The 24,851-nt window shown below is 48.0% G+C and overlaps 1 protein-coding gene across 1 annotated transcript in view; it reads left to right on the top strand.

The window, feature by feature from the left end:
• Nucleotides 1-24,851, top strand: part of dpp6a (dipeptidyl-peptidase 6a) — a 101,862-nt gene that overhangs the window by 53,002 nt on the left and 24,009 nt on the right. Inside the window, 1 exon segment of the mRNA XM_047023963.1 lies at nt 20,685-20,799. Coding sequence (XP_046879919.1) covers nt 20,685-20,799 — 115 coding nt within the window.

Below are 24,851 nucleotides of genomic sequence, written 5' to 3'. Positions count from 1 at the left end.
ACAGGAGTAGGCTACTTGCGTTGCGACTCGAATGCATCAGTATGAATTAATAGTTGTAATAGCCCGGTGAATACATTTAGGCTAGTTTAATATATAATAAACCACGTTAAGTAGAGCCTTTCATGACTTCGCCTTGCAATGTACAACTCATTCTGACGAAGCATTGCTAAAATGTATATAATAATAAATTAAAGAAAAACTATACTTTACAATCAACAGGGTTTTATAGACTGACATACACTGTTTGGTGAGATAACAAGGTTTTAGTTGGCCGTAAATTAAGTTGTCTCCGTGGTGTGGTGCGTTTTGACAGCTCGGTAGGCTCGCACAATGATGGTGCAAGGTTGCACCGCTCAGGTGTCGTTTTCTTTGTGACCCTCATCAGTTATGCTGTTTTAAGCTATTGTAACTGTAGGCTCGATGTAAAGCATTCTGCCAGCTCGCCAGTGATTTTCCACAGAGAAGAGAATGACCACACAATAGAGTAGAAAAAACGCATTTTTCTGAACACTCATCATCATGACTATACAATTGCGTTTGCAACAAAAAATACTTACATAATTTTCAAGGTTGACATTTATTTATATCAACTTTGATTATTTTGTACCCATTTGTGCCTGATTTGCCCCCCACGGAAGATGTGCATTGCCATCGTCAGATGATGGAAGAGTATAGTGGTAATGTTCTTAACCTTAACAGTGACCAAGAGAACAGACCATGTGCTGCATGATTAAAATCATACTCTAAACACACACGTACACAGAGTACACACAGTACACATGAGGGATCCAATTATCTTGGGTCATGGGGCTATGTGTTCCCTGATGGATGACCTCCTTGGGGCCGTGCCCCCATGAGGCAGGGCCAGGCTGCAGGACAGCCTGTAATCACCAGCGTCCCCTTCACTGCAACAGGCCTGAGGCAGCTTACTTCAAGGGTGGTGTGCGTGTGCGCATGCTCGTTTGCGCGTGTGTGTGTGTGTGTGCTGTAGAACTAAGCACTTCAGACCCTGAACTAGTATTAAACGTTGGATTGGATAAAAGCATCTGAATGAATAAAATGTTTGTGTGTGTGTGTGTGTGTGTGCATATATGTTTGTCTTGGCATCCATCCCAACCTATAGTTACACAACCCATGATGTAATGAGCGGAAGATTGAGGAAGACCACCAAGCAGGTCTTGGTAGTAGGAGCGTGAGCTCAACCCTGAAGGGGTTTGGCTGAAGATCGATCATCTCCTTGTTCTTGGAGGCAGCGAGTGAGTCATCTGGGTGTACAGTGTGTGTTGTTCCGACAGACACACTTGCTTGCACATACAAGTAGGCCAGTCTCCTTGCCAGTCAGTCAGTGTGTGTGTGTGTGTGTGTGTGTGCGTGGGGGGGGGCTGCTGAGGATGTTTTTGACAGAGCATGAACAGAGCTCTGTAGCCCCATAGACCTTCTGAAGAAGACCTGAGGAGGAGACCACTTTAGCACATGTTGATAAAAGCAGCGTCTGTACTTACACATAAACACAGTGGGGCTCAGGGAGGGTGGGCTTGCTCTCTTACTGGAAGGACTCAAGTGGTTGCCTATGCACTTCTGCATAAACGAACATAATTGCATTCCGATCTGCATAAATAGATCAAGACGCTGCCGGTCATTGCATGTTTTTGTGTGATTTGGTTGGAAACAACCATTAGAATATCAAGTTAGAAGACCCGTTGTTCCATGTTTTTAAGAACTTTAAGAGCCCATGTGGATCTCTACTGTATCACTCCTCCTTATACAATACACACCTACAGGAGGCTTATCAGTTCAATTAAGCAGGTCTTTATTTAGACCAAGTATAGTGTGGCTGAGCAGTGCGTTATCTCATGTATTCACCGCTGAAAACTGAAACCACTGCGTTGGGATGATACATGCTTGCATTCTTATCTACCTGCGTGGCTTTGTCCTTCATCCTGGACCCATCAGAAGATCAGCGCTGTGACCTAATGGGACTGATAAGATACCAGACTAAAATAATCATTTCAACCATGAAAAACAAGACAACAAGATACTTAAAACAAACACCCTCCCTCCCTCAGGGACAAGAATAGATGCATTCCTTCTGTTTACCCAAACACCTCCAGCGGAAATCACGGAATGAAAGACGGATTTTGAAGCGAATTGGTTTCTCAACACTGTCTCTGTTTGCGCTACAGTTCATCTTAAGGGCAATTATGAGCGATTGAGACGTGATGTTTGGGCGTCGGGCAGAGATTAGGCCGCAGATTGGACGGAGGCCTCCACAGCGATGCGTCCTTGTCACTGCTGGGATGTAAACGCTCCGGGCTGAGACGGTTCTGAAGCACACGTCTACGAGCAGGATTTTAATAAAGCTATAAATATTCAACTCCGGGGACAGCTCCTCTCTGTCTTGTGCCCTCGTGTCCCTGCAGTCAAACAAAATGCCACAGCAATCTTCCCGCTCACTAATACTTTTTTTGGGTAGTGTTTGTGTGTGTGTGTGTGTGTGTGTGCTGTATGTATGTGAGAGAGATTGGAAGAGAGAGACTTATGTTCCTAACCTCTTGCACTGCTGCATCACGAGAGCAAGTCTGTTTGAAGTAAAAGGTCAGCATTTCCTGTCTGGTGTGAAAACGAGAGGATCTTTTTTCTAATTTGTTGTGTTCTAATTGTGTCTCTGGGCTACACCATGCTGCACTGATATGCTTATTAGGGCTATTAAGCAGAATTCACTATCTCTTTTTTTGCAACCTTGAAAGCCTCATGCACTCACTGAATCCAGGGGGGAAATACTCCAGTGCATGTTTTCAGCTTTTCGCTCGGCGCTTGAAATCCTGCCCGTTTCCCATGTGACAGGAAATGAGGGTTTGTTGTGATCCTCGAAAATGTTTGAATAACAGTTACAAGAATATGGAACATGTGTGAGCCACACCTCCACACCTCCCCAGGTGCCCGCGCACGTCAGTGTGCAGTGTGCATGCGTGTGTATGAACAGAATGCAGGCGTGTGTGTGTGTGAGAATACAGAATGCTTGCGGATGTGTCCACCTGAGCAAGTTGATCAGAGCCTCACTCCACCTGTCTGGTTCAGGTCTGCCTGCTCTGATCGACCCGTTGCTCTAATTAAACCTTAGAGCCGAAGTCCACGCGGCCCCCGGACCACGTCTAATTGAAACGTCCAGGGTCGCGGGCCTCTCCCCAGACCAATCCGAACTCCGCCACTGTCTTCACGCCGACAGTGACAAACGTAGAGAACAGAAAGCGCAAGTCACATACGATAAGTAGCTAATTGCTCGCTGGCCCCAGAGTAGTAGAAAGAGCTCCATTCGTCATGGTGCCCAGGACCAAGGCTGTCTCAGCAGACTAGCTGGTTGGACTCAGAACAGATTCCATGGGCATGGCCGTTGTTGGATGTATTCCATAACGTTTGCTGATGTGCAGTACAGGACATGAATGATGTCCCAAAAACGGTGTGATGTAGGCTACCCAAAGGGTGTTGCGTTGACATTTCAAAGTTACATGTACGGTTCCTGAACCCATCCATATGTACGGGTTGGCATATTTGTGCTTGTACTGAATGAATTTGAAAGTCTATATCTGTAGAATATCATAAATGTTTTCACTAAATTCCAAGTTTATTGTGTCAGATTATAAGGAGCCTTTAACCAGGAGTTCAGGAATGTTTGTGCCATGCAGACCTTTGACTTCCTTTGACGCTTTTGTAGACGCTGGCATTTATCCCCTGCAACACTCAATGTTATTGTTATGGCTTCAATAAGTCTTTCTCTCTCGGGAACTTCTTTGGCACTCCAGACTGACCAACTACAGGATATTAGTGAGACACCTCTTCCCATTAACTGTGAAGGCAGCATAAAGTGAGGTGGACATCGGACATCATCATTTCCTCCTTTTAAAAGCGAGCTTCCCTATCGTCCGTCACTTGGCCGGCTCTGTTGTGGAACGCCTGTTGGCGGACCACTGCCTACACGTTCTCGCTTGAAGCCACATCAAAACCAGCACCTTGGCAGACAGAGCGCAGTCGTAGGAGACTGTGACAACCCCCCCCCACGCCCCATCCCCACTGCTGTTTCTGAGTCAAAATATTGGCAGCCATTTCATGTGCCTTTTCACGGAGTGTTGCGACAGCGCCTGAAATACTCACTTTCATCATGACATTGCCTGGGTTTGCTCCAATACCCCGATCGCATCGTTTCTATGGAGATGCTCTGGCTCTCTGTGTCTGATAAAGGACACCAACACACACACACACATACTCATGCATGTACACACACGACAACACAAACACACACCAACAACACAAATACACACAACATGAGATGGAAAAGCCAAAAGAAAAAAAACAGTTTACATTTTAAATGTTTTTTCCCCCCATCTTTTTATGTGCTTCTTTGTTAACTGGCTTCAGAAATTAAATCAAATGCTCGTCTAATGACTCTAATTCTGGCAAATGAACACGCTTCTCTCATTCCGACATGTTCCGGAAAATGAACATTCCTTTGTTCGAACATCAAACTCAACAGGAAGCCTGATTGGATCTTTTGATTTAGCATTTGTTCCACTGACATGAAAATGGGGTGCATGCTATAATTGTCCCAGCTGCCAGGTTAGTCTCTTCCAGAAGTTCATCCCTTCACACGTTGTTAGTGTGCTAGTTCTTCCGGTTTATCGTCTAACTAGGTTAGCTGGTGACGTTTGTCGCGCAGCCGGCCATTATCACATGGTTGCTGGTGTTCCTTGCACGGTTTAGCAGCCTGTTGTGCAGTTTCCATCCTGCTGTTCCTGCCCTGCCCTGAGCTTCCACAGCTAAAGTGGCTCTCGCTCCGACCCGCTCGCCTCTTAATTACCTCTCTAGCTTCTAATCTGGTCAGAGAAAGTCGTCAGTCTGACGCGGACAGCTGAGCTGCGGTGTTGAGTATCCGGAGGCAAACGGGATTTTCATCAACCTCTCGAAGACTTACTGTGATTGAATGAGAAGGAAGTGGAAGGGGCTTTGCTGTAAGCTAGCAATTACCTTGTTTAACATTGTAACACAATTCTATTTTAGAGTTTGGGGCGTTTGTAGGGTAGTCATTGATTCATAGATGTTTGGTGAACCCTGTATGGTTGGAATCTTTCTTACCGTCTCCTCCTCTTGTCGTTCTTCATTCCTTGTAGAGACCCCTCTCCTTAAGATTGCACATTTGCAGTTAAAGCTAGTAGCCAGGTTGTGGTTTGCTGTTGTCAGTAACAGAGCAGGCCTTCCACAATACCTCGGCAGACGTGCTGGCCTTGGAAAAGGGATCATTCAAGATGCTTTTCATCCCCCATGTTAAGAGATCTTTCTGCAGAGTTGCATCTAGGATGAACGCCACTACCTCCGCAGAACGTGTGTGTGTGTGTCTGCGTGTCTGTGTGTGTGTCTGCGTGCACGCGCTCGTGCGAGGAAGAGAGTCATGTCGAGAAGCGAGGGACTCTTAGAGGAGTATGCAGACTGGCTCAGGGGCAAACAGGATGTAGACTCCCCATCGATGTGATCAATAGAGAACGTGGGCTGACAATCCATGGCGTGGTATCGAGAGTGTCCAGGCCCACTTTGTGACGGCAAAGCGCTCCCCGCCGCATTAGTGTATGAAGCCTATTGAGCAGGAACAGAGTCCTTGTGTTCGCACACGCTCTGTGTCACGGAAGGCCCCTCTGGAGCTTCTTAAGAAGGTAAACACGAGTTCCAGGGCTTCAGTGATGTGTTGATTCTCCGGCGGGGTTGTTTCCATTGTCCTGTGTGTGTGTGCTTTGTTGCGATGGTCTGATTGAATGTGCGCGTGCTTGTGCGTGTTTGTTTGTACGCGTGTCTTCGTGTGCGCGTGATTGCGTGTGTGGGGTTCGAAGGACGTAGATCGAGTAAGAGTGAGGGAGGGGAGGTGTCGGTGGGAGGTTAGAGGGTCACGTCGTGTGTGTGTGATGTCGGCATTTAACGATTTCACTCTGTCTGGCTGCCAGGAGGAGCAGATCGGAGTGTGACAGCGTTCGACACGCGCTCGCAGCAAGCGTGACGTCTAGACCCCAGTGACAAATGTTCTCCCTCCTCCTTATCGCCCTGCCTCGCCCTCCCTCGCCCTGCCTCGCCCTCCTGCCTCGGGATCTGGTGACTCCACTGTGATTCCAACACGATATTCCAAGATTATCTCTCCTCGCCAGTCTCGTCGGAAATGCTTTCATCACCTCCCGACTGGGAGATCGGCATGGCGCTAATGAAGCAGATGAATCTACTGCTCCCTGATAAAAGATGGCCTTTCACATCTCGTCAAGGCAGCGTGCGTGTTCACTGAGAGGACGTGGACGTGACGGACAGCCGATGTTCTGCACTTAGCCTGACCAGTGGCTCTTAAGTGGACAGGAAGAGGGGATAATCTGGTCTATCGCCACAGTCTCCATGTAGGTGCTTTTCACAGGAAAATACATCTCTTAGGTAGCACTCGATCCGTCTGGGCTTTGTTTGAGGGGTGCTAACTGTCAGGTGGTTCTGTTGTCATTGTTCATACATGGCTGTGCTTTAACTCCAACAAGGATCAGTCTAGAGAGCTTCGTTCTCAGGTCTTGTTTGGCCTCAGAAGTGCTCCATAGCGTGCCGTTGAGCGTGAGAGGACAGCGGGCTGGAAGTGTCGCATACATATTTATTGAAGGGCTTTTAAAAGCTCTTCTTTGTTCAACCCAGAAATGGCCAGTCTCACAGTCTAATGATGGCACGGTTATTATTCCACTCTAATGGCATCGTCTTTAAATAAATCATTGTCGCTTTCGTGTCAGTCATCCAGAAGGATTAAGTTCCTGTATTTCTCTTATTTCCTGCCCTTTCTTTGTCTGTTGTGTGAGTGATATGGCCACGTTCACATTGCTCTTAAAATGTATTTTAACCCAGTTCTATAATTATCATCCATATTTCACTCAAGACGGATACAACTTTCTCCACTTTCACACACCTGCCCGGTTGGCATGGATCAAAGCTTCATTTTAGATGTGCCTTCAATAGGCGGTGGGGGCTAACAGACAGAGAGGTGCCTGGAGGAAAGAAATAAAGTATGGACAGGATAAGAGAAAGGAGCCAGATTCCTTAGTTCCCCTCGTAAATTATTGACTTGCTGTTGACTTCCTGTTGGTTTCCATGCTCTTGCTGAGAACCACCCAGGTCACAGCGCTAAAAGCCTCTCACCCTGCTTTGGCAGCCGGCTCGCTTCCTCCGAAAGGTGTTTTCCCGCTCTCGGCTATGGCTGTCAGCTCCATTCTTTAGATTTACCTCCCTGGAAATGGACCCGGGTTCGTGGGAGTGTTTATTTTCTCAAATGGCAAGGCTCCGCTCGCCACGCACGCGTGGCAATTTCACATTCCTAATGGTGCAGCGCTGGAACACCAGCTGAGAGGAGTGTAGAGGAGTGTGGAGTCTTCTCCTGGCCCCGAGGCACGGCAGCAAACTGTGGATTTTTTGAGCCGCTTTGCTACAGGGGCGGTTTTTCGCCTCGATGTTTGGACAGTTTCCACTTGGCCCCTTTGGTTGTAGTTTGTTTCGATAACAAGACTTGATACCCTGCATCCTAGCCTTTCGACTCTGACCGTGGGTTATCCACAAAGTATCTCAGTACCTTATCTGAGTGGTCGAATGATTCACGATGGCAAAAGGGTGGTTCCCCCTCCCCCCCCCCCCCTCTGAAGATATCAGAGCAGGGCCTCTGCTTCCTGCTCAGCCTTGGACTCTCATTGGAGGATAATGGCGTCTGAGAGAGCCAGCAGGTGCCTCAACAACTACTCTAATGGAGAAATTATTCCACACAAAAGGTCACCTCAGGCATGACGACAGGCCCAGGAATCAATAAAGCCCCCAATGATGACCCAGGCAGCAGGCATATGTCTGCCCCCAGTAGCAGAGCCAGCCTGGGGTAGATCACCTTTGAAGACGGGCTCATTCCCTCGGTGGGGCCCAAGATTAGGTTACACAAATCCATTGAAGGAGTCTTCTTATGGCCCCTCGCCTTTTTAAAAGATGCATAAACGCCTTTCGCTGCTTCCAAAACGGCTCCCTCGACTCCCCTTTTTAATGCGTGCCGTTTGTTGGCCTACTTTTGTCTGGTCTCTGTACTTTTGAAGATTGAAGTCGTTGTTAATGTGTTTGAAGGGAGCCAAGTCGAGAACCTCACAAATGATTTGGCGGTCGGAAGGCTTAGCCTATTCATACATTAAGGATGATCAGCGCTAGCTTCAAAAGTCCGCCGGTCCACCAGTCTGCCCCCCCCCCCCCATACCCCCCCGCCCCCCTTGAGAATATCCATGCACACATCTCTCTGTATTCCCATATTGTAGGTGTGTTTTGATGTTTGCAAATGTGTGTACACCATGAAATTGGATAGATGGGAAGTACACGGACGACGGAGGTAATCGTTTCTGTGGCGACGAAGCGCTCTGAGGTCTTCTCCATCGCGGCCTGCCTGCCTGACGGAGGCGAGCGGGGAACACATGCAGTTGATTACGTGTCATTTCCCCTTCGCGGTCTCTGCTGCCCAGGAGGAATGAGCCTTGAGTGTTTGTCCACAGTAGCTACTCAGTAAACAAGGCCTATTATCCAAATGGCCTGGCGATGACACATTCTGCTGAACCGTCGGTGTGGTTCAGCAGAATGACGCAGTGCGGAGTCATTGATTCCCAGTTTTGAGTTCTGTTTGGTGTTATTATGTTATTACGGTGCTGTGAAATTATTTCAGATTGTGTTGTTTGAGACCGTTTTATTTTATTAGTGCTACAGTTGCGTTTGCAAAACATCACATCCTACGTATACACACACACACACACTCACACTCACATGTAAGCACATTACATTTAGTCATTTAGCAGACACTCTTATCCAGAGCGACTTACAGTAACTACAGGGACATTCCCCCCGAGGCAAGTAGGGTGAAGTGCCTTGCCCAAGGACACAACATCATTTTGGTTCGGCCGGGAATCGAACTGGCGACCTTCAGATGACCAGCCTGATTCCCTCATGTCTGATCCCCACATGCTTCCCCACAAGCTCACTAACCAGCATGTCAGTTTTCAGTCCACAGGTTGATACTATTTTTCGGGAAACAATCTTCAGTCACTCAAACACCTTCCACACAGGGCCGATTTTGACGCTTTTCTTTAATCTCAAATCCAATTCCTGGAAGGACCATTCAGATCAATCGTGCGGCCTATCTGTAATCTGTTTTTCACAATGCACGCCAGCTAATGAATTCAAATCACGCTTTATTTCAATTCAGCGGCGGCCTGCTATATCTGGAAGCGTGGCCGTTCCCTCCCTGAGTTGCAGGTGGTACTCTATCATTTTCTCTTTCTCCGCCTGTCATCTTCTCCACACACTGTCAAGCTGATGCCATGCAGCCTGGGTCTGTCTGTACCATTCGAATGCAGATTGGGCAGCAGGCAGCCCCACAAGTTCTCCCCGTTTACCTCGCTACATGCTGCCGTGACGCCAGCCCACTAACGCTAATAGAAGTGTCTGGGGATGAAAGACGCTTTTTAAATTGTATTTACTTTTGTAACCTCCGTTGCTTTTATAACATTTCACATTCTGGTGTTTTACTGTGCATCTTAAACTCCATCTTATATATATATATATTTGAAAGATGGTTCCAAGTCTTAAAAAAATCTACTATGGCTTCCACAGAGATGATGGTTATGCTGCTCGCTACCCAACATGTCAAACAAATAAAACAACCCTCGAAAGTTCCATCTTGTAGGTTTTCGGTTAAACCTCATTTCCTCCAGGCTCTTAAAGGCAGCTGCATGATTGGACAGGAGGAATCGGATATCTGATAGTAAGAGTAGGTCAATGACTCGGAGTATGATGTCATGGAGAGAGAACCGGATCCACCCCACGTTTCAGACCCATCATACTGGATCTATGTAATGGCTCAGATCTGTAGAGTCAAGAAGTAGTGTGTGCGTGTGTGGATGGGGAGGGCAGGAAGTGTTTAACCACTGTTCCTCTCCCCCTTCCTCCAGTGTAGGAGAGGTGAGAGGGCGGGCTGCCTATTATATCCTATGTTGGTCACCATCTAATCTTAGCCCAGTGAGTGTGTTTGTGTGTGTTTCAGTATGTGTATTTGTGCTTTTCAGTGTCTGTGTGTTTTGAGTGTGTTTGAGTGAGTGTCTGCGTCTCAACGGGTGCGTGTGTGTGTGTCAGGCTGACGTTTGCTGTACAGCAGTCAGTTGACCACGTCACCTTCCTTCTGTCCACTGGTCCCATCATCTAACACAGCCACAGCTGTGCGACACACCTGAGTTTGGGCAGCGGGCGGGACAGACGCCTGCGTCCGTCTCCCATCAGGGGACGTTTTCCTGCCGCGAATGGCCTGATGGTTTACTGCACGCTGCGGTTCACGCCACCGCGACGGCTGCGTAGGTTGATGGCAGCAGGTTGGAGTCGAAGCTCAATGTCACGCTGTTGCCCCGTTAACCGTCCTCTCCTAGACCTGTCGACGTGTGCACACGCGCCGGTGCGTGGGCTCCACAAAGGCCTGTCCGTGTTTGAAAATCCTCCACGGAATTCTTGGCATTCTGTTATGAGTCATGTGACATTACCCCCCCCCCCCCCACTCCTCCTCCACCTCCCCTCCCCTCCCCTCCTTGCGTTTCTAACCTCCAGCCCCATTACAGCCCCCTGTTCCCGTGGAAACAGGGCTGATATTTCAGAGATGCGCTTTCTCCATCTCTGTGGAGCTGAAGAGTCACCCGGATCAGCAATGCTCTGAGAGAGCGAGCGAGCCAGAGAGAGAGAGAGAGACATGGGGAATTAGAGAACGAAAGGGAGCTTGCGAGAAAGAGAGACATATCGAGGAGGGGAAAAGGACAATTTAGTTTTGTTCACCAATATCCCTGGTGGTAAATGTTCAGCCTTTTCTCCACACCCAGTCGATCCTACAGGATACCTGTACATGCTCATGAACCTTCCCACGCGGCATGTCTCGTCCCCTGTGCGAGATCCTCCATGGATATACTGCAAACCTCACATTTCACCGACTGCCAATCACACTCTGCTCTCCAGGCGATTCCTCTTATATGTGTCGAGTTCCGTGCAGGCAGAGCCGTCAGTCGTAGACAGCCTGTCCGGACCCTTCATTGGGGCAGTGGCATGGTTCTGACCCTCTGCTTGTCCACACTTGGTGCTCAGGAATGACACCCTCTTCTTCCCTCTCAGACATCGCCTCCACGATGACTTGACAGAAGCACAAACATCTTTCTCCTTGTCAGCGGGTTGTCCCTTTCTCTCTGTCTTGCTTCGTCTCCCTCTCTCTCTCTCTCTCTCTCCAGTTTTTCGTGGTGTAGCTTCCGAGAGAGCCAACAAAGGAGAGGAGTTGAGATGTGTTTTGAAGTTTAGAAGGCACCCAAAGTGAAATGGTGACAGTTAATTGGCGTGGTGAGTTATGGACCTCCATCACAGCAAACCTCTGGACACCACCAAGCTTTCCATCCCAGCCAAATGCCTCGTGTGTGTGTGTGTGTGTGTTTGTGTGTGACAGAGACATCGGTGTGTCATTGGCAGGGCAGCTCTCCTGGCTCTCAGACCACAGGCCTGCCCGTCTGTCAGCTCATTAGCTCTACATCGCCAACCGTGTCCGTCAAAGCCCAGCGCCTCGTCCCATTGGCCGGGCTGGAGGCATTCTGTCAGCGCTGAGGGGATGCATTCAAGATCACTGAGCACTGCAGACGCTTATACAAACAGAACCGATGCAGAGACGGTACAGGAAAACAAACTAGGCTGACTGAAATGTTGTGCCTCTGGCCCCGCTGTGACCGACTGCTTTTTGATTAGAGTTCTAGGATACCACTCGGATAATTACAAAAGACAGCCATCGTAGAGGGATAATGGATGTTTTTCGTTCGTCCTGAAGTGAGATGATTGCAGATGCACTAGTTCATTCAACGATTCAACTGATTACCTGCATCGAGATGATGATCGATGAAAGGCGAGCTTTACACCACTGCGGGGGGGGGGGGGGGAGTTCCCATCTGTCAGAGACGACACTGGATCGAATCGGGGCTCTAGAACAGTGTGCTTTAAAGAGCGATAGCAGGGTGCTGCATGGAGGAATATTGCAGGTGGTGAGGGTTGTCAGCTTCCACAGGGAAGTGATGGAAGTGGAACCTGCCCCTGACACTGCTCTAGAAGTAATGACTGGGAGGAGACGACCCTCGATGAGGCATCTGCTTCGATTTTGGGCCCTGCTTTGTTTTATGTTTATGTCGGTTTGTGCGTGTGTGGGTTTGTGCGTGCGTGTCAGTTTGTGCGTGTATGTGTGTCTGTATTTCAACCTGTGTGCATGTGTGTTTCATGTTTGTATGTGTGTAGGAATCTGCACTGCTTAAATAGAGCGTGTGTGTCACTGGTTATTCAAAGAAATAAAGGGTATCCATTTCTATTCTCAGGTGGATTTTAAACCATAATTAATAGGATCAAGTATAACACAGCCACAGGTGGTAGGAGAGAGAAGGCCTGTTTTAAATGATTTTCAGCTTCAGTCATGCTGCCCATGGGAACACGACCAAGAAAACAAAGTCCAAATAGCTGAATTGGAAGAGGCTGTTCCAGCTACCCATCTGTGTCTGTTTATCTCTTTTATTCAAATTCCAAACTCCGGACAGCATTAACCAAATGAGGCCTCTCCCATTATCAGTTTGTTCTGGAAGGAAAGCCAGTTCTAATCCCAACTTTCCCAGCTGTTCAGTGGTGTAAAAAGAGTGTTTAGGGTCCGTATCTGCTGCGGTTCAACAGCACAATGAAGGCAGCCTTGGGTTGGAGTCAGCCCTCCACCATGGCTGCCTCTTCTATCCTCCCGACAAAATACATGTTTTGAACTCGATGTGAAGTAGCCTTGTTGAGCCCATTATGATCCTCCCGACCTGCTGTACAAAATCATTTCTGAAAAATGGGCATTCACCAAAAACGCTTCCCACACAGTTTTCAGTGAGCAGCTCATTGCGCCCATCTACTCCAACGGGGTGTATTGGACCTCCCAACCTTCCCCTCCCCCACCCCAACACACAGACACATTCACAAAGCTGTTGACAATTCAGGCCAAAATTTTGAATTGCAGGCAAACATCAGTCGGAGCCCAACATAAGAAAGAAAACTCACAAGGAAAAGTATTTGTTCAGGCATATACATCCGTCTGTAGTGCACAGGCAGTACCGTAGCTGTGTGGCGTCTGCCCACACGACGATCTGTTTTGGAGGAGTTGCGTGTCGAGCTTGCGGTGGGGCTGAAGGCAGACAGATAACGGCCGCACCAGAAAGAGGCTTTTCAATTCTTAATGTTCCTAGGAGGCTGGCCTCATGCTGTCACCGTGGCCCTGTGAAACCCATGTTCAGGGTCTGAAGCTATGGACGGTGCTGCTCTCTGTACTGAAGTTCTCAGTTTGAGAGTTGTCCCCCCCCCGCCTCCCTTTTTCTCCCTCCTCGTCACTGCCTCAGTTGACCTTTCAGTTACTTTTCTCTCAACTTTTCTGAGGAGAAACACTTGTTGTTGTCAGGAAGGTTTGTGTGGGTGAGGAGCTGAGCGGATGCAGACGAGGTGCTACAGGAGAGGTTGTTTGTCCGGTCTCTGTTTCCCCTGAGGACAGGAAGAATTCATTTCGCAATATTCTTCAGGATAATTTGATCTGGAGTGACATACAGGGGGATTTGAACCTCTGCGGAGGGGATGGGGTTAGTGACTCACCTGTACCACGGTGGTAGCTGGACCACTACACAATTTTTTCATCGACAAGTGAATATAGCATCCCTGATCCAGTCTAAGAACGATAAAATACTCACGTTTTCTCCCATTTTGATTTGTATAATTTCTGTTTTTCCCCTTCGTTGACTTGAGTGGATATTTTAACAAACAGCAAAAAAAAAAAAAAAAACAGGTCCACAGTCCTGTTTTTGACAAACAAGGACATTGTCCTTTTTTTTAAGGACATTGAAGTGATGAAACTCTGGTCTAGTTTACGATTCATCGTACTTATGCTCACGACACAGTTCCGCATTGACTTTACATTTCCAATGTGCTTTGATGGCTCCCGCACTGCAACGAATACAAAGTGGAACTCTGGCCTTCAGCTAATAAACAAGGACAGAGGAGATGGGGAAACTCTCACGAGTGACTCATCGTTTTAGCATAAATCGCCTCAAATGGTAAGACACGGTTTGAGCTTGCGACCTCTGGGTCCTGCCTCACTACAGCTCTGGCGTCTGCTTCTGTCCATGTGTGTCAGGCCAGTGTTCTGCCCCGCTTCAGGTATGACCCTGACAAGAGGGGTCAGCTGGCGGTGGTGGTGGTGGGGGGGGGGGGGGGTTCTTTAGTGGAGCTCTCTGTGGGAGAGGGCGTCATGTCACGCATCCAGATCAAACCCTCAGGGAGGAAAGCATCAGTAACGCTGATGGACGGGAATCAAAGACGATGTCTGGGTTTGGTCGGACGAGGGACAACCGACTTGTCTCTTTACATTTTTCTTGATGAGATCCTGTGGTTTCTCAACAAAAAAACAAAACAATCTGAGAAATATTTTAGCAGCATGCTGGAAAATCGGTAAGACAATAGAAGATGATTTGGGGAGGCTTTAGGATTAATCCAGTAATACAGTGTTTCTGGAGGAGAAACCGAGCTTTCAGGAGATCTGGAATCGGAATGCTTCTTTATTTGCGGATTAGTCTCACATCCCTGCTCTGTGAAACTGGAGGACGAGAGAGGACTACAGATCCCAGCTTTTCTCCGGCTGTAGTCCTACAGAGATGGAATGTTGATGCAGAGAAGTGAGACCCAGAACTCCTAACTTACTGTCTTATTTACGAAACACCTGCTTTTCCAGTGGTGCAGTTTTTACCCCACCAACCGCCAACCCACATCCAATATCTCATCTGTTTACCTGCCTCTCTTGTAATATACCTCATGTTAACCATCTTCTAGGAGTTCCTGCATGTTTATTTTCACTTTTAAACTTGCACCCTCCGATTACCCAGCACCATGGTGTGTGTGATTGATACCTGCAGCTCTGGCATAACTGCTAACATGTGTTTGCAGTTGGCTGCTGATGTCAGTTCATCAAGACATCTGCCTTGAAAAAGCTTGTTTTGCCCGTCGTCTTTGACAGTACTGGATATTCAGCCCCAACTTTAACGGCAGAAGAGAAATCATCTGAATTGTTTCCTTCATTGCCTCAGTTATGTAAGCAATGATGGGCATTCTTGGATCCATTGAAGGCCTCCAATATTAAAAACAAATCTTCTATTATCTACCATGTCAGTTTTGTTGATGTCTTGTAATGATTGGAGAGCTGTAGTTCCTCCCCCCTCTTCCAGTTCATTGTGACTCTCACAGCCCGGCTATTTCTGTGTATTCAACACGATCATCTATTATGAGTTCCCACATTATTGTATTGGAGAATTAAAATGCATGCCTAAGGAGAAGCTGGGATTCTTGGCACTGGAATTTCATTTCCATATAATCACGCTATAATTCACACATGCACACACGCGGGGGCACGTCCACACACACACGCTCACACACACACGACACACACAGGCACTAAACAAACACACACCCGCACACTAAACACACCCACACGCTTGTAGAATGCAACTATGTCCCCCACTCCTTGGCAGCTTGTGCTCTCCCTCCTCCGCCATCACTAATTCAGCTGACCTGCAACACCATCATTTAGTCCTGAGGGAGAGGACGGATGCCTGCACGCACCCAGAAAGCCAGCTGTGCCCCCAGGCATCGACCGGACGCCCCCCGGCAGTACAGGCTAGCAGACCCAGGCCCCAGGCCCAGGGGGCCCCCGTCCAGCAGCAGCACAATGCCCCGGGGCCTCTCTGGATGCACACCTTCACAAGTTATTTCATCTCTTCTTGTGGTAGAGAGAGACTGAGGTCGGGTACACTGAAGGAGGCTTCTTTGTTGCCTGCTTTGTTTTGAGCCATCCTGCAGTGTTTTCCTTCCTGCCGCTCTGAGCCATCCACTTCCTTCCTCATCCACTTCCTTCCTCATCCACTTCCTTCCTTGGTGCCGAGTCCTCTTTGCCGTTCTCCACGGCTGGCTTTAATCACCTCCATGTTAACGTCGCACTAAAACACCAGGGGCCAACGTCATTGTCCCAATCCTTCTCACAATCACAGATCATGTCAGAAAGATCTGTCATCAGGCTCGTCTGACGAGCTTTAGAGAGCCCAGCACTATGTCCCCTCTTCTCTCCCAGACCCGGCAGTCAACTGTGTAGGTGTGGTGTGTATGTGTGGTGTGTAGGTGTGGTGAGTAGGTGTGGTGTGTAGATGTGGTGAGTAGGTGTGGTATGTAGATGTGCTGTGTAGATGTGGTGTGTAAATGGGGTGTGTGGATGTGGTGTGTGTTGAGATGTTTTACTGCTCTGCGCCCCCCGCCTGGTCAGGACGATGGCCCGGCTGTGCCGAAGCCGGCCTGCTGCGTATCGATCCGCCAGGGGAGCGATGGAGGGACGCCTCTTCAAGGTAGCTCATTTGAAGCTCGATACCCCGCGCGCCGCCCGCGACCACCTAGCGCTGCCTGCGACCACCTAATGAGCCGCGCTTATGGTTGGTCACTTCCCCAGGAATCGAAAATGACATTTGTCTGTTCTAGCCTGGGGGGGGGAGGGGGGTTGTGGTTGTGGCTCTGCTTCAATCGATAGGACCACTCGTACTGTGCCAGGCTGGATTGCAAAGTCTATGTCAGACTGGTCTTCCGAGTCCACCAAGGTTAACATCTGTAGGAAACAGGAAATTCAAAAAGTCTCCCCACAACACCATTACCCACAACAGCTGTCGGTGAACTGTGAATTATTGACGTTGCCAAATAATGAGGTGAAGTATTTTCATCTATGACCTGCCGTTATCTAATGCTGGTGCTGTGTCGGAGGGAGTCTCTAAGCATGGTCTGAGAGCTGGGGAAACATGTCAAAAAGAGGATTGTAATAAAGTGTCGCGTATCAAAGCCAATACGGACCATATAAAAGAAGCATAAAAGAGAGGGAATGTGATTTCTCTTGGCGAAGCGCCTCCCAGGCAGGAGAGATGAGGTGAGACCACCTGGAGAAGGCGGGTGTGGGGGATCCCATTTTCCCGGTGAAAAGGAACTCAATTGCGTTGTCTTAGAGACGGACGACACTGGCGGAATTGTTTGCGCTGTCCTCCCTGGCTGCTATCCCAGGGGACCTTGCGTTTTTCTTCATCCTGCCAGCCATGTTTGAGGATAGCTTCCAGACATGGGACCATTACTGCAGTATGGAATCATATTGGAGAAAGGCAAACAACCTCACAAGCACACACACACACACACGGTACAACCACAAACACCTGTGCGCACACACACACGCCGTGGGCCAACGTTTCATTGGCATGTTCTGTCAGACGCCACGCGCTCCTCTGGGCTCCATCCCAGACAGGATAGCATCCTGCCGAAGCCTTCATGAGACAGGGATTATGTAAAGCTCCCCATTGGAAGCCACAGAACGCTGAGTTTGTGGGATCTGTAGGTTGGAGTGCCCTACAGCGGCTGTTCTCACACACACACACACACACACACACACACACACACACACTCTCACACACACACACTCTCACTCACACACACACACTCTTACTCACTCACACTACACATACACACATATATATACACAGCTTTTTAATCTCTGCTCGATCCCTCCATCATACAGTGTCTTTGACTTTTGTTAGGAATCAATACGTCTGTCTCCAGGCACAGTACCCTCCTCTCATGCCCAAGAAAAACACATTGATTCCTAACAAAAAGTCAAGCAGACACCCATACAACCAGTAAGTTTGTTCCAGTTATCAGTCAACAATTGCTTCGGAAACGTGTTATTGTTAATGTTATTTGATTACTTCTACACAACGGCAAGTCGAGTAATTCAAGGAAGACTTCAATCACAGAACAAGAATGGAAACACAACTCGGTGATGTTCGTTCCTGTACGACAGATGTTTGTGTGTCTACTTATTCAGCTGTGTGAACCCTACGGCTGTTTACAATACTGCATCAACACTCTGGTGGTTTTACACACACTCAGACACACACACACATACATACACACACTCACATCCAGTCTCTCTTCACAGTAGGCTGGTTACCCAGGGCTAAGCTCTGGTTGATCCATGGAGACCTACTCTGCATTCTCTGGTTCTCCTCAACAAACATTTACGGTATTCAACACGGTAGTGAGCCGCCATCAGTTAGCCTGGGCGTGTGTTAGGGAATGTGTGTGTGTGTGTGTGTGTGTGTGTGTGTGTGTGTGTGTGTGTGTGTGTGTGTGTGTGTGTGTGTGTGTGTGTGTGTGTGTGTGTGTGTGTGTGTGTGTGTGTGTGTGTGTTAGGGAATGTGTCTCGGCAGGTGTGAGCAGTTCAGTAAATGCTTGTTTATCCCTCACTGTAGGTTCAGTAAATGCTTGTTTATCCCTCACTGTAGGTTCAGTAAATGATTGTTTATCCCTCACTGTAGGTTCAGTAAATGATTGTTTATCCCTCACTGTAGGTTCAGTAAATGCTTGTTTATCCCTCACTGTAGGTTCAGTAAATGATTGTTTATCCCTCACTGTAGGTTCAGTAAATGATTGTTTATCCCTCACTGTAGGTTCAGTAAATGATTGTTTATCCCTCACTGTAGGTTCAGTAAATGATTGTTTATCCCTCACTGTAGGTTCAGTAAATGCTTGTTTATCCCTCACTGTAGGTTCAGTAAATGATTGTTTATCCCTCACTGTAGGTTCAGTAAATGCTTGTTTATCCCTCACTGTAGGTTCAGTAAATGATTGTTTATCCCTCACTGTAGGTTCAGTAAATGATTGTTTATCCCTCACTGTAGGTTCAGTAAATGATTGTTTATCCCTCACTGTAGGTTCAGTAAATGATTGTTTATCCCTCACTGTAGGTTCAGTAAATGATTGTTTATCCCTCACTGTAGGTTCAGTAAATGATTGTTTATCCCTCACTGTAGGTTCAGTAAATGATTGTTTATCCCTCACTGTAGGTTCAGTAAATGATTGTTTATCCCTCACTGTAGGTTCAGTAAATGATTGTTTATCCCTCACTGTAGGTTCAGTAAATGATTGTTTATCCCTCACTGTAGGTTCAGTAAATGATTGTTTATCCCTCACTGTAGGTTCAGTAAATGATTGTTTATCCCTCACTGTAGGTTCAGTAAATGATTGTTTATCCCTCACTGTAGGTTCAGTAAATGATTGTTTATCCCTCACTGTAGGTTCAGTAAATGATTGTTTATCCCTCACTGTAGGTTCAGTAAATGATTGTTTATCCCTCACTGTAGGTTCAGTAAATGATTGTTTATCCCTCACTGTAGGTTCAGCTATGACTATTAAAGTACCGCGCTAATGCCGATGTTCAAACCCTGTCATTTCCGACAACATGTATATGATTTGCGGGTGTTATTGTCATGTGACGTCATGGCATCATGCGTGCTGTGAGTTTCTTACCTCACTCAGCACTGGGGAATGCGGTTCCTGTGCTAATGAGGCTGGTTCATGGACGTGTGGTAAATAGCATGATGCCCTGCTCTTATCTCCTGGCTAATGATGTCTGCAGCTCCATTCAATTGAGAGAGACACAGGAGGTCACTGAAAGGTTTGCCACCCAGTCAAGCCACTTAACAGATTGATGTGTTTGTTTTCTATTCATTAAATCCCTGCAGCCACATGTTTACGCTCTGTCTGCTCTGCTCTTTATATCCACACTGTCAACCGATTAAAAAGGGAATAATTCCTCTCAAATGATTTAGCCCCTAGACCTTTCTGGGATTGGAGTGGTCAGCAGTCATATGCCTAACTTGGAATTCAATTAATATGCTTTTTTTGTCAGTTTATATATGGAATTTAGAGTAATACATGCAGAATGTTATTGTAATTGAGTTCAGCTGAGTTATAATGAAATGGACAGAGCTGTCTAAAAGGTTGCTGGCTAACAACATCATCATTGTCTGTTCTATACCCTCTGAACACTGCCTTCTACAATGCAATTGTCACACTTTCAAAATAAATGTCCCCCTTTTAACAATAATAAAAAAAGCAACTTCTATTTGACGACTTCTGAAGTTTCCAACCCCAAAAAACGGGGGCCAACATCCCCAAGGTGATTCAGAATTCTTCCTCGCTCTTCAGAATAGTTCACTTGGCCACCAAAGAGTGAGTCAGAGGCTGCATGTTGATCTGTCACTTTCGATTGGTGCTGACGAGGCTGATGCTAGGCTAATTAGAAGTGGTCCTCCCTCCCTGGCTGTTGCTAGTCAGTTAGCTCTCTGTGAGAGCCTCGCTGCTCCCCTGGTCTCCTCTGCCCTTGACCGACCCTGCAGCTCTAATGCTCCATCTGCACACCTCACCTCAGCCCTTCTATTGACCCCTTTTTTACTTCTTCTTCCTCTCTTTTCTTCTTCTTTTCTTTTTCGTCATCGCCTGCTCTTTGATCTCTGCCTCCCTCTCTCCGTTTCTGTCTTCTTTCTCTTCTCTCTCTCTCTTTCTCTCCCATTCTTCTCTCTCTGTTTTTTATCCCTCCATATCCTTTTTTCACCTCTTATTTTCTGTCTACGGTGTGATCAAATTGCTTCTGGCCCTTCTTCTTACCGTGTGTGTGTGTGTGCTCTCTCTGTGTCCAGGAGCTGGTGGGGAGCAACCCTCCGCAGAGGAACTGGAAGGGAATAGCGATTGCTCTGCTTGTCATTCTGGTCATCTGCTCGCTCATCGTCACCTCCGTCATCCTGCTGACGCCAGGTACGTGGGCCGGGCACGCCGCCTCAACCCCCCCCCCCCCCCCCCCCCCCTTTCCTACCCTGTCACCCTTGCACATGCACACACGTGCAATGCAACTTCACAATAATAAAGGTGCGTTGAAACTCTCTCTCTAACACTCACACACACTGGGACGCCCATTTCCTAGTCTGGATCACTGTAGCTGCTTGTGTTTTGAAAACAGCCTCAGTTTGACCTTCAAGCTCTGTTCCACCAGATTTACCTGAGAAGCCCCAGTAATCTACCAGCCATCTGTTTACATGTGCTCCTCCAAAGGCCCCTGACAGGCTTTCATACACGCTCACTGTCGATTTGATCAGTGTTATTGTCCATATATCAGAGTCATAACTAAATTTGCAGCAGGATAATTAGCTTTTTCTTTTTTTATGTGAACTGGCTGTCGTTTGCCAATTACAGTTTGAGTTTCCCTTGGGCATCACATATGCTTGGGTCAATAACAACAGTGGAAGCTTTGTTTAAGAAATGTTTTCAATGTGCTGTATGTAAATTTATATTATCTTTGAGCCCAGCTGTCATGTTTAGACAGTAATGAGCTTGGATCCCCTTGAGTCAGGCCAGAGAGGAGAACCAGAATATCTGTCAGTCTAAGGGGATAGGACAGTATCTGGACTGCAGGTCTCTGTCAGCTCAGGTCTGGGAGGGAGGGAGGGAGGGAGGGAGTTGACACTAACTCGTTCTTCTGTCTTCTCTGTCAGTGTGGCAAGTAACAAAACGTTGAGACCAGGGCCTTCAGACAACATGACGGATTCATTTGAATATTCAACAAACATCAGCAGGATGTTGTTGTGATCTCTTTTTAATAATTTAACACTTAAAGTCCTGCTTGTGTGTGTGTGGGAAAGGGAGTTGAGGCAATGTTTTAAGTCTTGTTTGCTTTTTGGAACGAGCAGTTGAAACTTTTTTCCACCTCAAAGTTGATTTTGAAGTGCAAATCCAATGTGAAAATGACTCGTGTTTCAACGTAGCCTGCACTTTGCACTACCCCGCACCAAGGAAGCAGTCTGCAGAGTGGAACACCCACCGCTGTCCCACAGAGCAAAGTGATAGTCTGCTACCCTTTGACAGGAATTATGGGATGGCTGCCACCACCCACTCAATAAGCCAGGTGTATAGATTGATGTTGTCGTGCCGAAATTTGATGGCGGAACCTAACTGCTCCTGACAAGCACTTTGTTCTCCCCCCTCCACACCCCCCCCCACGTCTCACTATGACAACCTGCCTCGCTCTCTCTCTCTTCAGCGGGCAGGCCTTCACTGCCTTGACATCCTCTTGACATTGGGACAAGTCAGTCAGGGTGTTTTTTGGTGTGCGTGCGTGTGTAAGTGAAGGATGAGCATGACGTGTGCTCTGACCGTGGGAACAGCAAATCCATACTCCCTGATCCGTTGTTCCTCCGTTGGGGGAGATGAAGCGTCCGGGCTTCTGTTTTGCTCTCCGTCTGTTGGTGTGTGATGTTCCCGCTGGCTCTCAGGGCTCTGTATTAAAGATGAGGCTCTGCTGCTGGGTCGGGGGTGATTGACAGCTCCGCCGCCGCTCCTCCGGGGCTCCGCAGAGCCCGGCCACCTGCTGGGACTGTGAGCACGTCTCCAGGCCTGAACGTCTCCCTCGTCTCCGACGAGCACCTTCCAGACATCCATGAACATCTCATTTGCCGCCTTAAGCTGATTACTCCCCGCAGCTCCGAGAAGCATGGCTGACCGAACGTGCTTCATTCACGCGAGTGGTGGGGAGAAAGAGGGGTTCTTTCAGAGTTGAGAAGGACAGACCTTTGAAATGAGGCCCGGGTCAATAACCAGTTCTCCGAACGTATCCACTGGGGAGTTCTTGTGCACTCCTGCGAAGGAAAAGGGGAACAGAGAGAGCAGATTGTGCTGGCATCGTAGAGATGTTGGAGCTCGCACACAAGACACGTCATGGAAAAGGGAACTGACTGTGTGTGAATTGTGGGGGTGTATTGGGAAATAGTGTTATGGAGGGAGGGGGAATTGGCCCATCCTGACTATGTGCTGGATCTTAGAAGTTTCTAGCGTTTTTTGTTGTTGTTATTCCTGTATCCACTGTTGCTTTGCTAACTAAACCATCAAGCTACCTTATTTTGAAAGATATTCCACTTAGTTTTCTCTTCACCGAAAACCTTCTGACGAACGGAAATATACTACATTGTGCAGTGCTGTCACTGTGTAATGTGAGTGACATCAGGGAAGGTAGATAGGTAGGGGCCTTGACAGGGTTGCTTTAGCACATGAAACACGATTAGGGACTGATATCCCAGCTCACAATCCAGGCCTCAGGAGAACTGTTGCTCCCCCTCTTTGTCTCTCTCCTTCACCCTCCCTCTCTCACACTCTCTCCTTCACCCTCTCTCTCTCACACTCTCTCCTTCACCCTCTCTCCCCCTCTGTGTCTCTCTCCTTCACCCTCCCTCTCTCACACTCTCTCCTTCACCCTCCCTCTCTCACACTCTCTCCTTCACCCTCTCTCCCCCTCTGTGTCTCTCTCCTTCACCCTCCCTCTCTCACACTCTCTCCTTCACCCTCCCTCTCTCACACTCTCTCCTTCACCCTCTCTCCCCCTCTGTGTCTCTCTCCTTCACCCTCCCTCTCTCACACTCTCTCCTTCACCCTCTCTCCCCCTCTGTGTCTCTCTCCTTCACCCTCCCTCTCTCACACTCTCTCCTTCACCCTCCCTCTCTCACACTCTCTCCTTCACCCTCTCTCCCCCTCTGTGTCTCTCTCCTTCACCCTCCCTCTCTCACACTCTCTCCTTCACCCTCCCTCTCTCACACTCTTTCCTTCACCCTCTCTCCCCCTCTGTCTCTCTCTCCTTCACCCTCCCTCTCTCTCTCCCTCTCACACTCTCCTTCACCTTCTCTCCCTCCTCACACTCTCTCTTTCACCCTCATTCACTCTTTCTCGCTCTGCCTCTTTCACACACACATACATACATACACACACACAAGCATCCAAATCCATGTTCATTTTCACAGACATTAAAGGATTAAAAAGTAGGTTTTTAATGCTTTGCTCTTTGGGGCTGGGGGCAGTGTGTGTGTGTAGGGTGGGCGGGGGGGTTAGGTGACAGTAAGGACATGGAGGTAGTCTCTGTCCTCAGACATGGGGGGGTGTTTGAACGTGGGGCGTGGGGCGATGTCTGTGGATGGGTTTGTGAGTGTGTGTGTGTGGGGAGGGTGTTCATCTTGTCCAGGTCTCAGCCCACATCCTTCCTTTCCACACACACTAACACAACCCCATCACTGCTGTACACCGCCTGAATGTGCAGTTACCCCAGCAGGGCCTGCAGTCAGAATGCATCTTATACATATTTATCTCGGTGCAGGTGTTAGGGACAAAACGCTCACTGCAAAACAGCCCCCAACATTGTAATGGGCCATCTTACAGGGTCTGGGAGATTCCTGCTCTGTTCCTCCCCTCTCCCCTCCTTCATCCTCCCACACACACACACACACACACACACACAACCCTGCCAGCCGGCTCCTGTTGTCCGACGGATCAAACTCCCCCTAACACCTGCAGCCAAGCAGGAGCAGCACAAAACACTCTGGCTTAAACCCCCGCGGGGCTGGCTTAAAGGGTTTACTGTTTATTTCCTGGGGCCATTTGATTTTGGGGAAATATCCAGATTCCCTTTTCGGAAGAAGCAAAAAAAGATGAAAGGTTTGTGGTGTCCGACCCTCATAAGATCTGAGAATGAGTATTCAGTGTACTATCTGAACAGGATTACAGTTCTGCAAGGAGCCTCTGGCCTCCAAATAATTTGATTAAGTGTTGAAGGATCCATCTCCTTGGGTTGGTTGGAGTACTGATGTTGCGGTGCCGTTTGTGTTGACCTTGGAGAGCTGCCGGACCTGAGGAGAGGAAAGATGCGTGAGGAGATTATTAACGCAACAAGATTGTTCACGGAAATTGGATTATTCACAGAACTAAACTATTAACCGAATGATATTATCAACTGAACAAGTCAGGGAATTATTGGTGAGCGACTAAAATGAACC

Source organism: Hypomesus transpacificus, chromosome 8 (genome assembly GCF_021917145.1).
Source record: "Hypomesus transpacificus isolate Combined female chromosome 8, fHypTra1, whole genome shotgun sequence".
Classification (NCBI taxonomy): domain Eukaryota; kingdom Metazoa; phylum Chordata; class Actinopteri; order Osmeriformes; family Osmeridae; genus Hypomesus; species Hypomesus transpacificus.
This window is presented reverse-complemented; position numbering and strand designations above follow the sequence as displayed.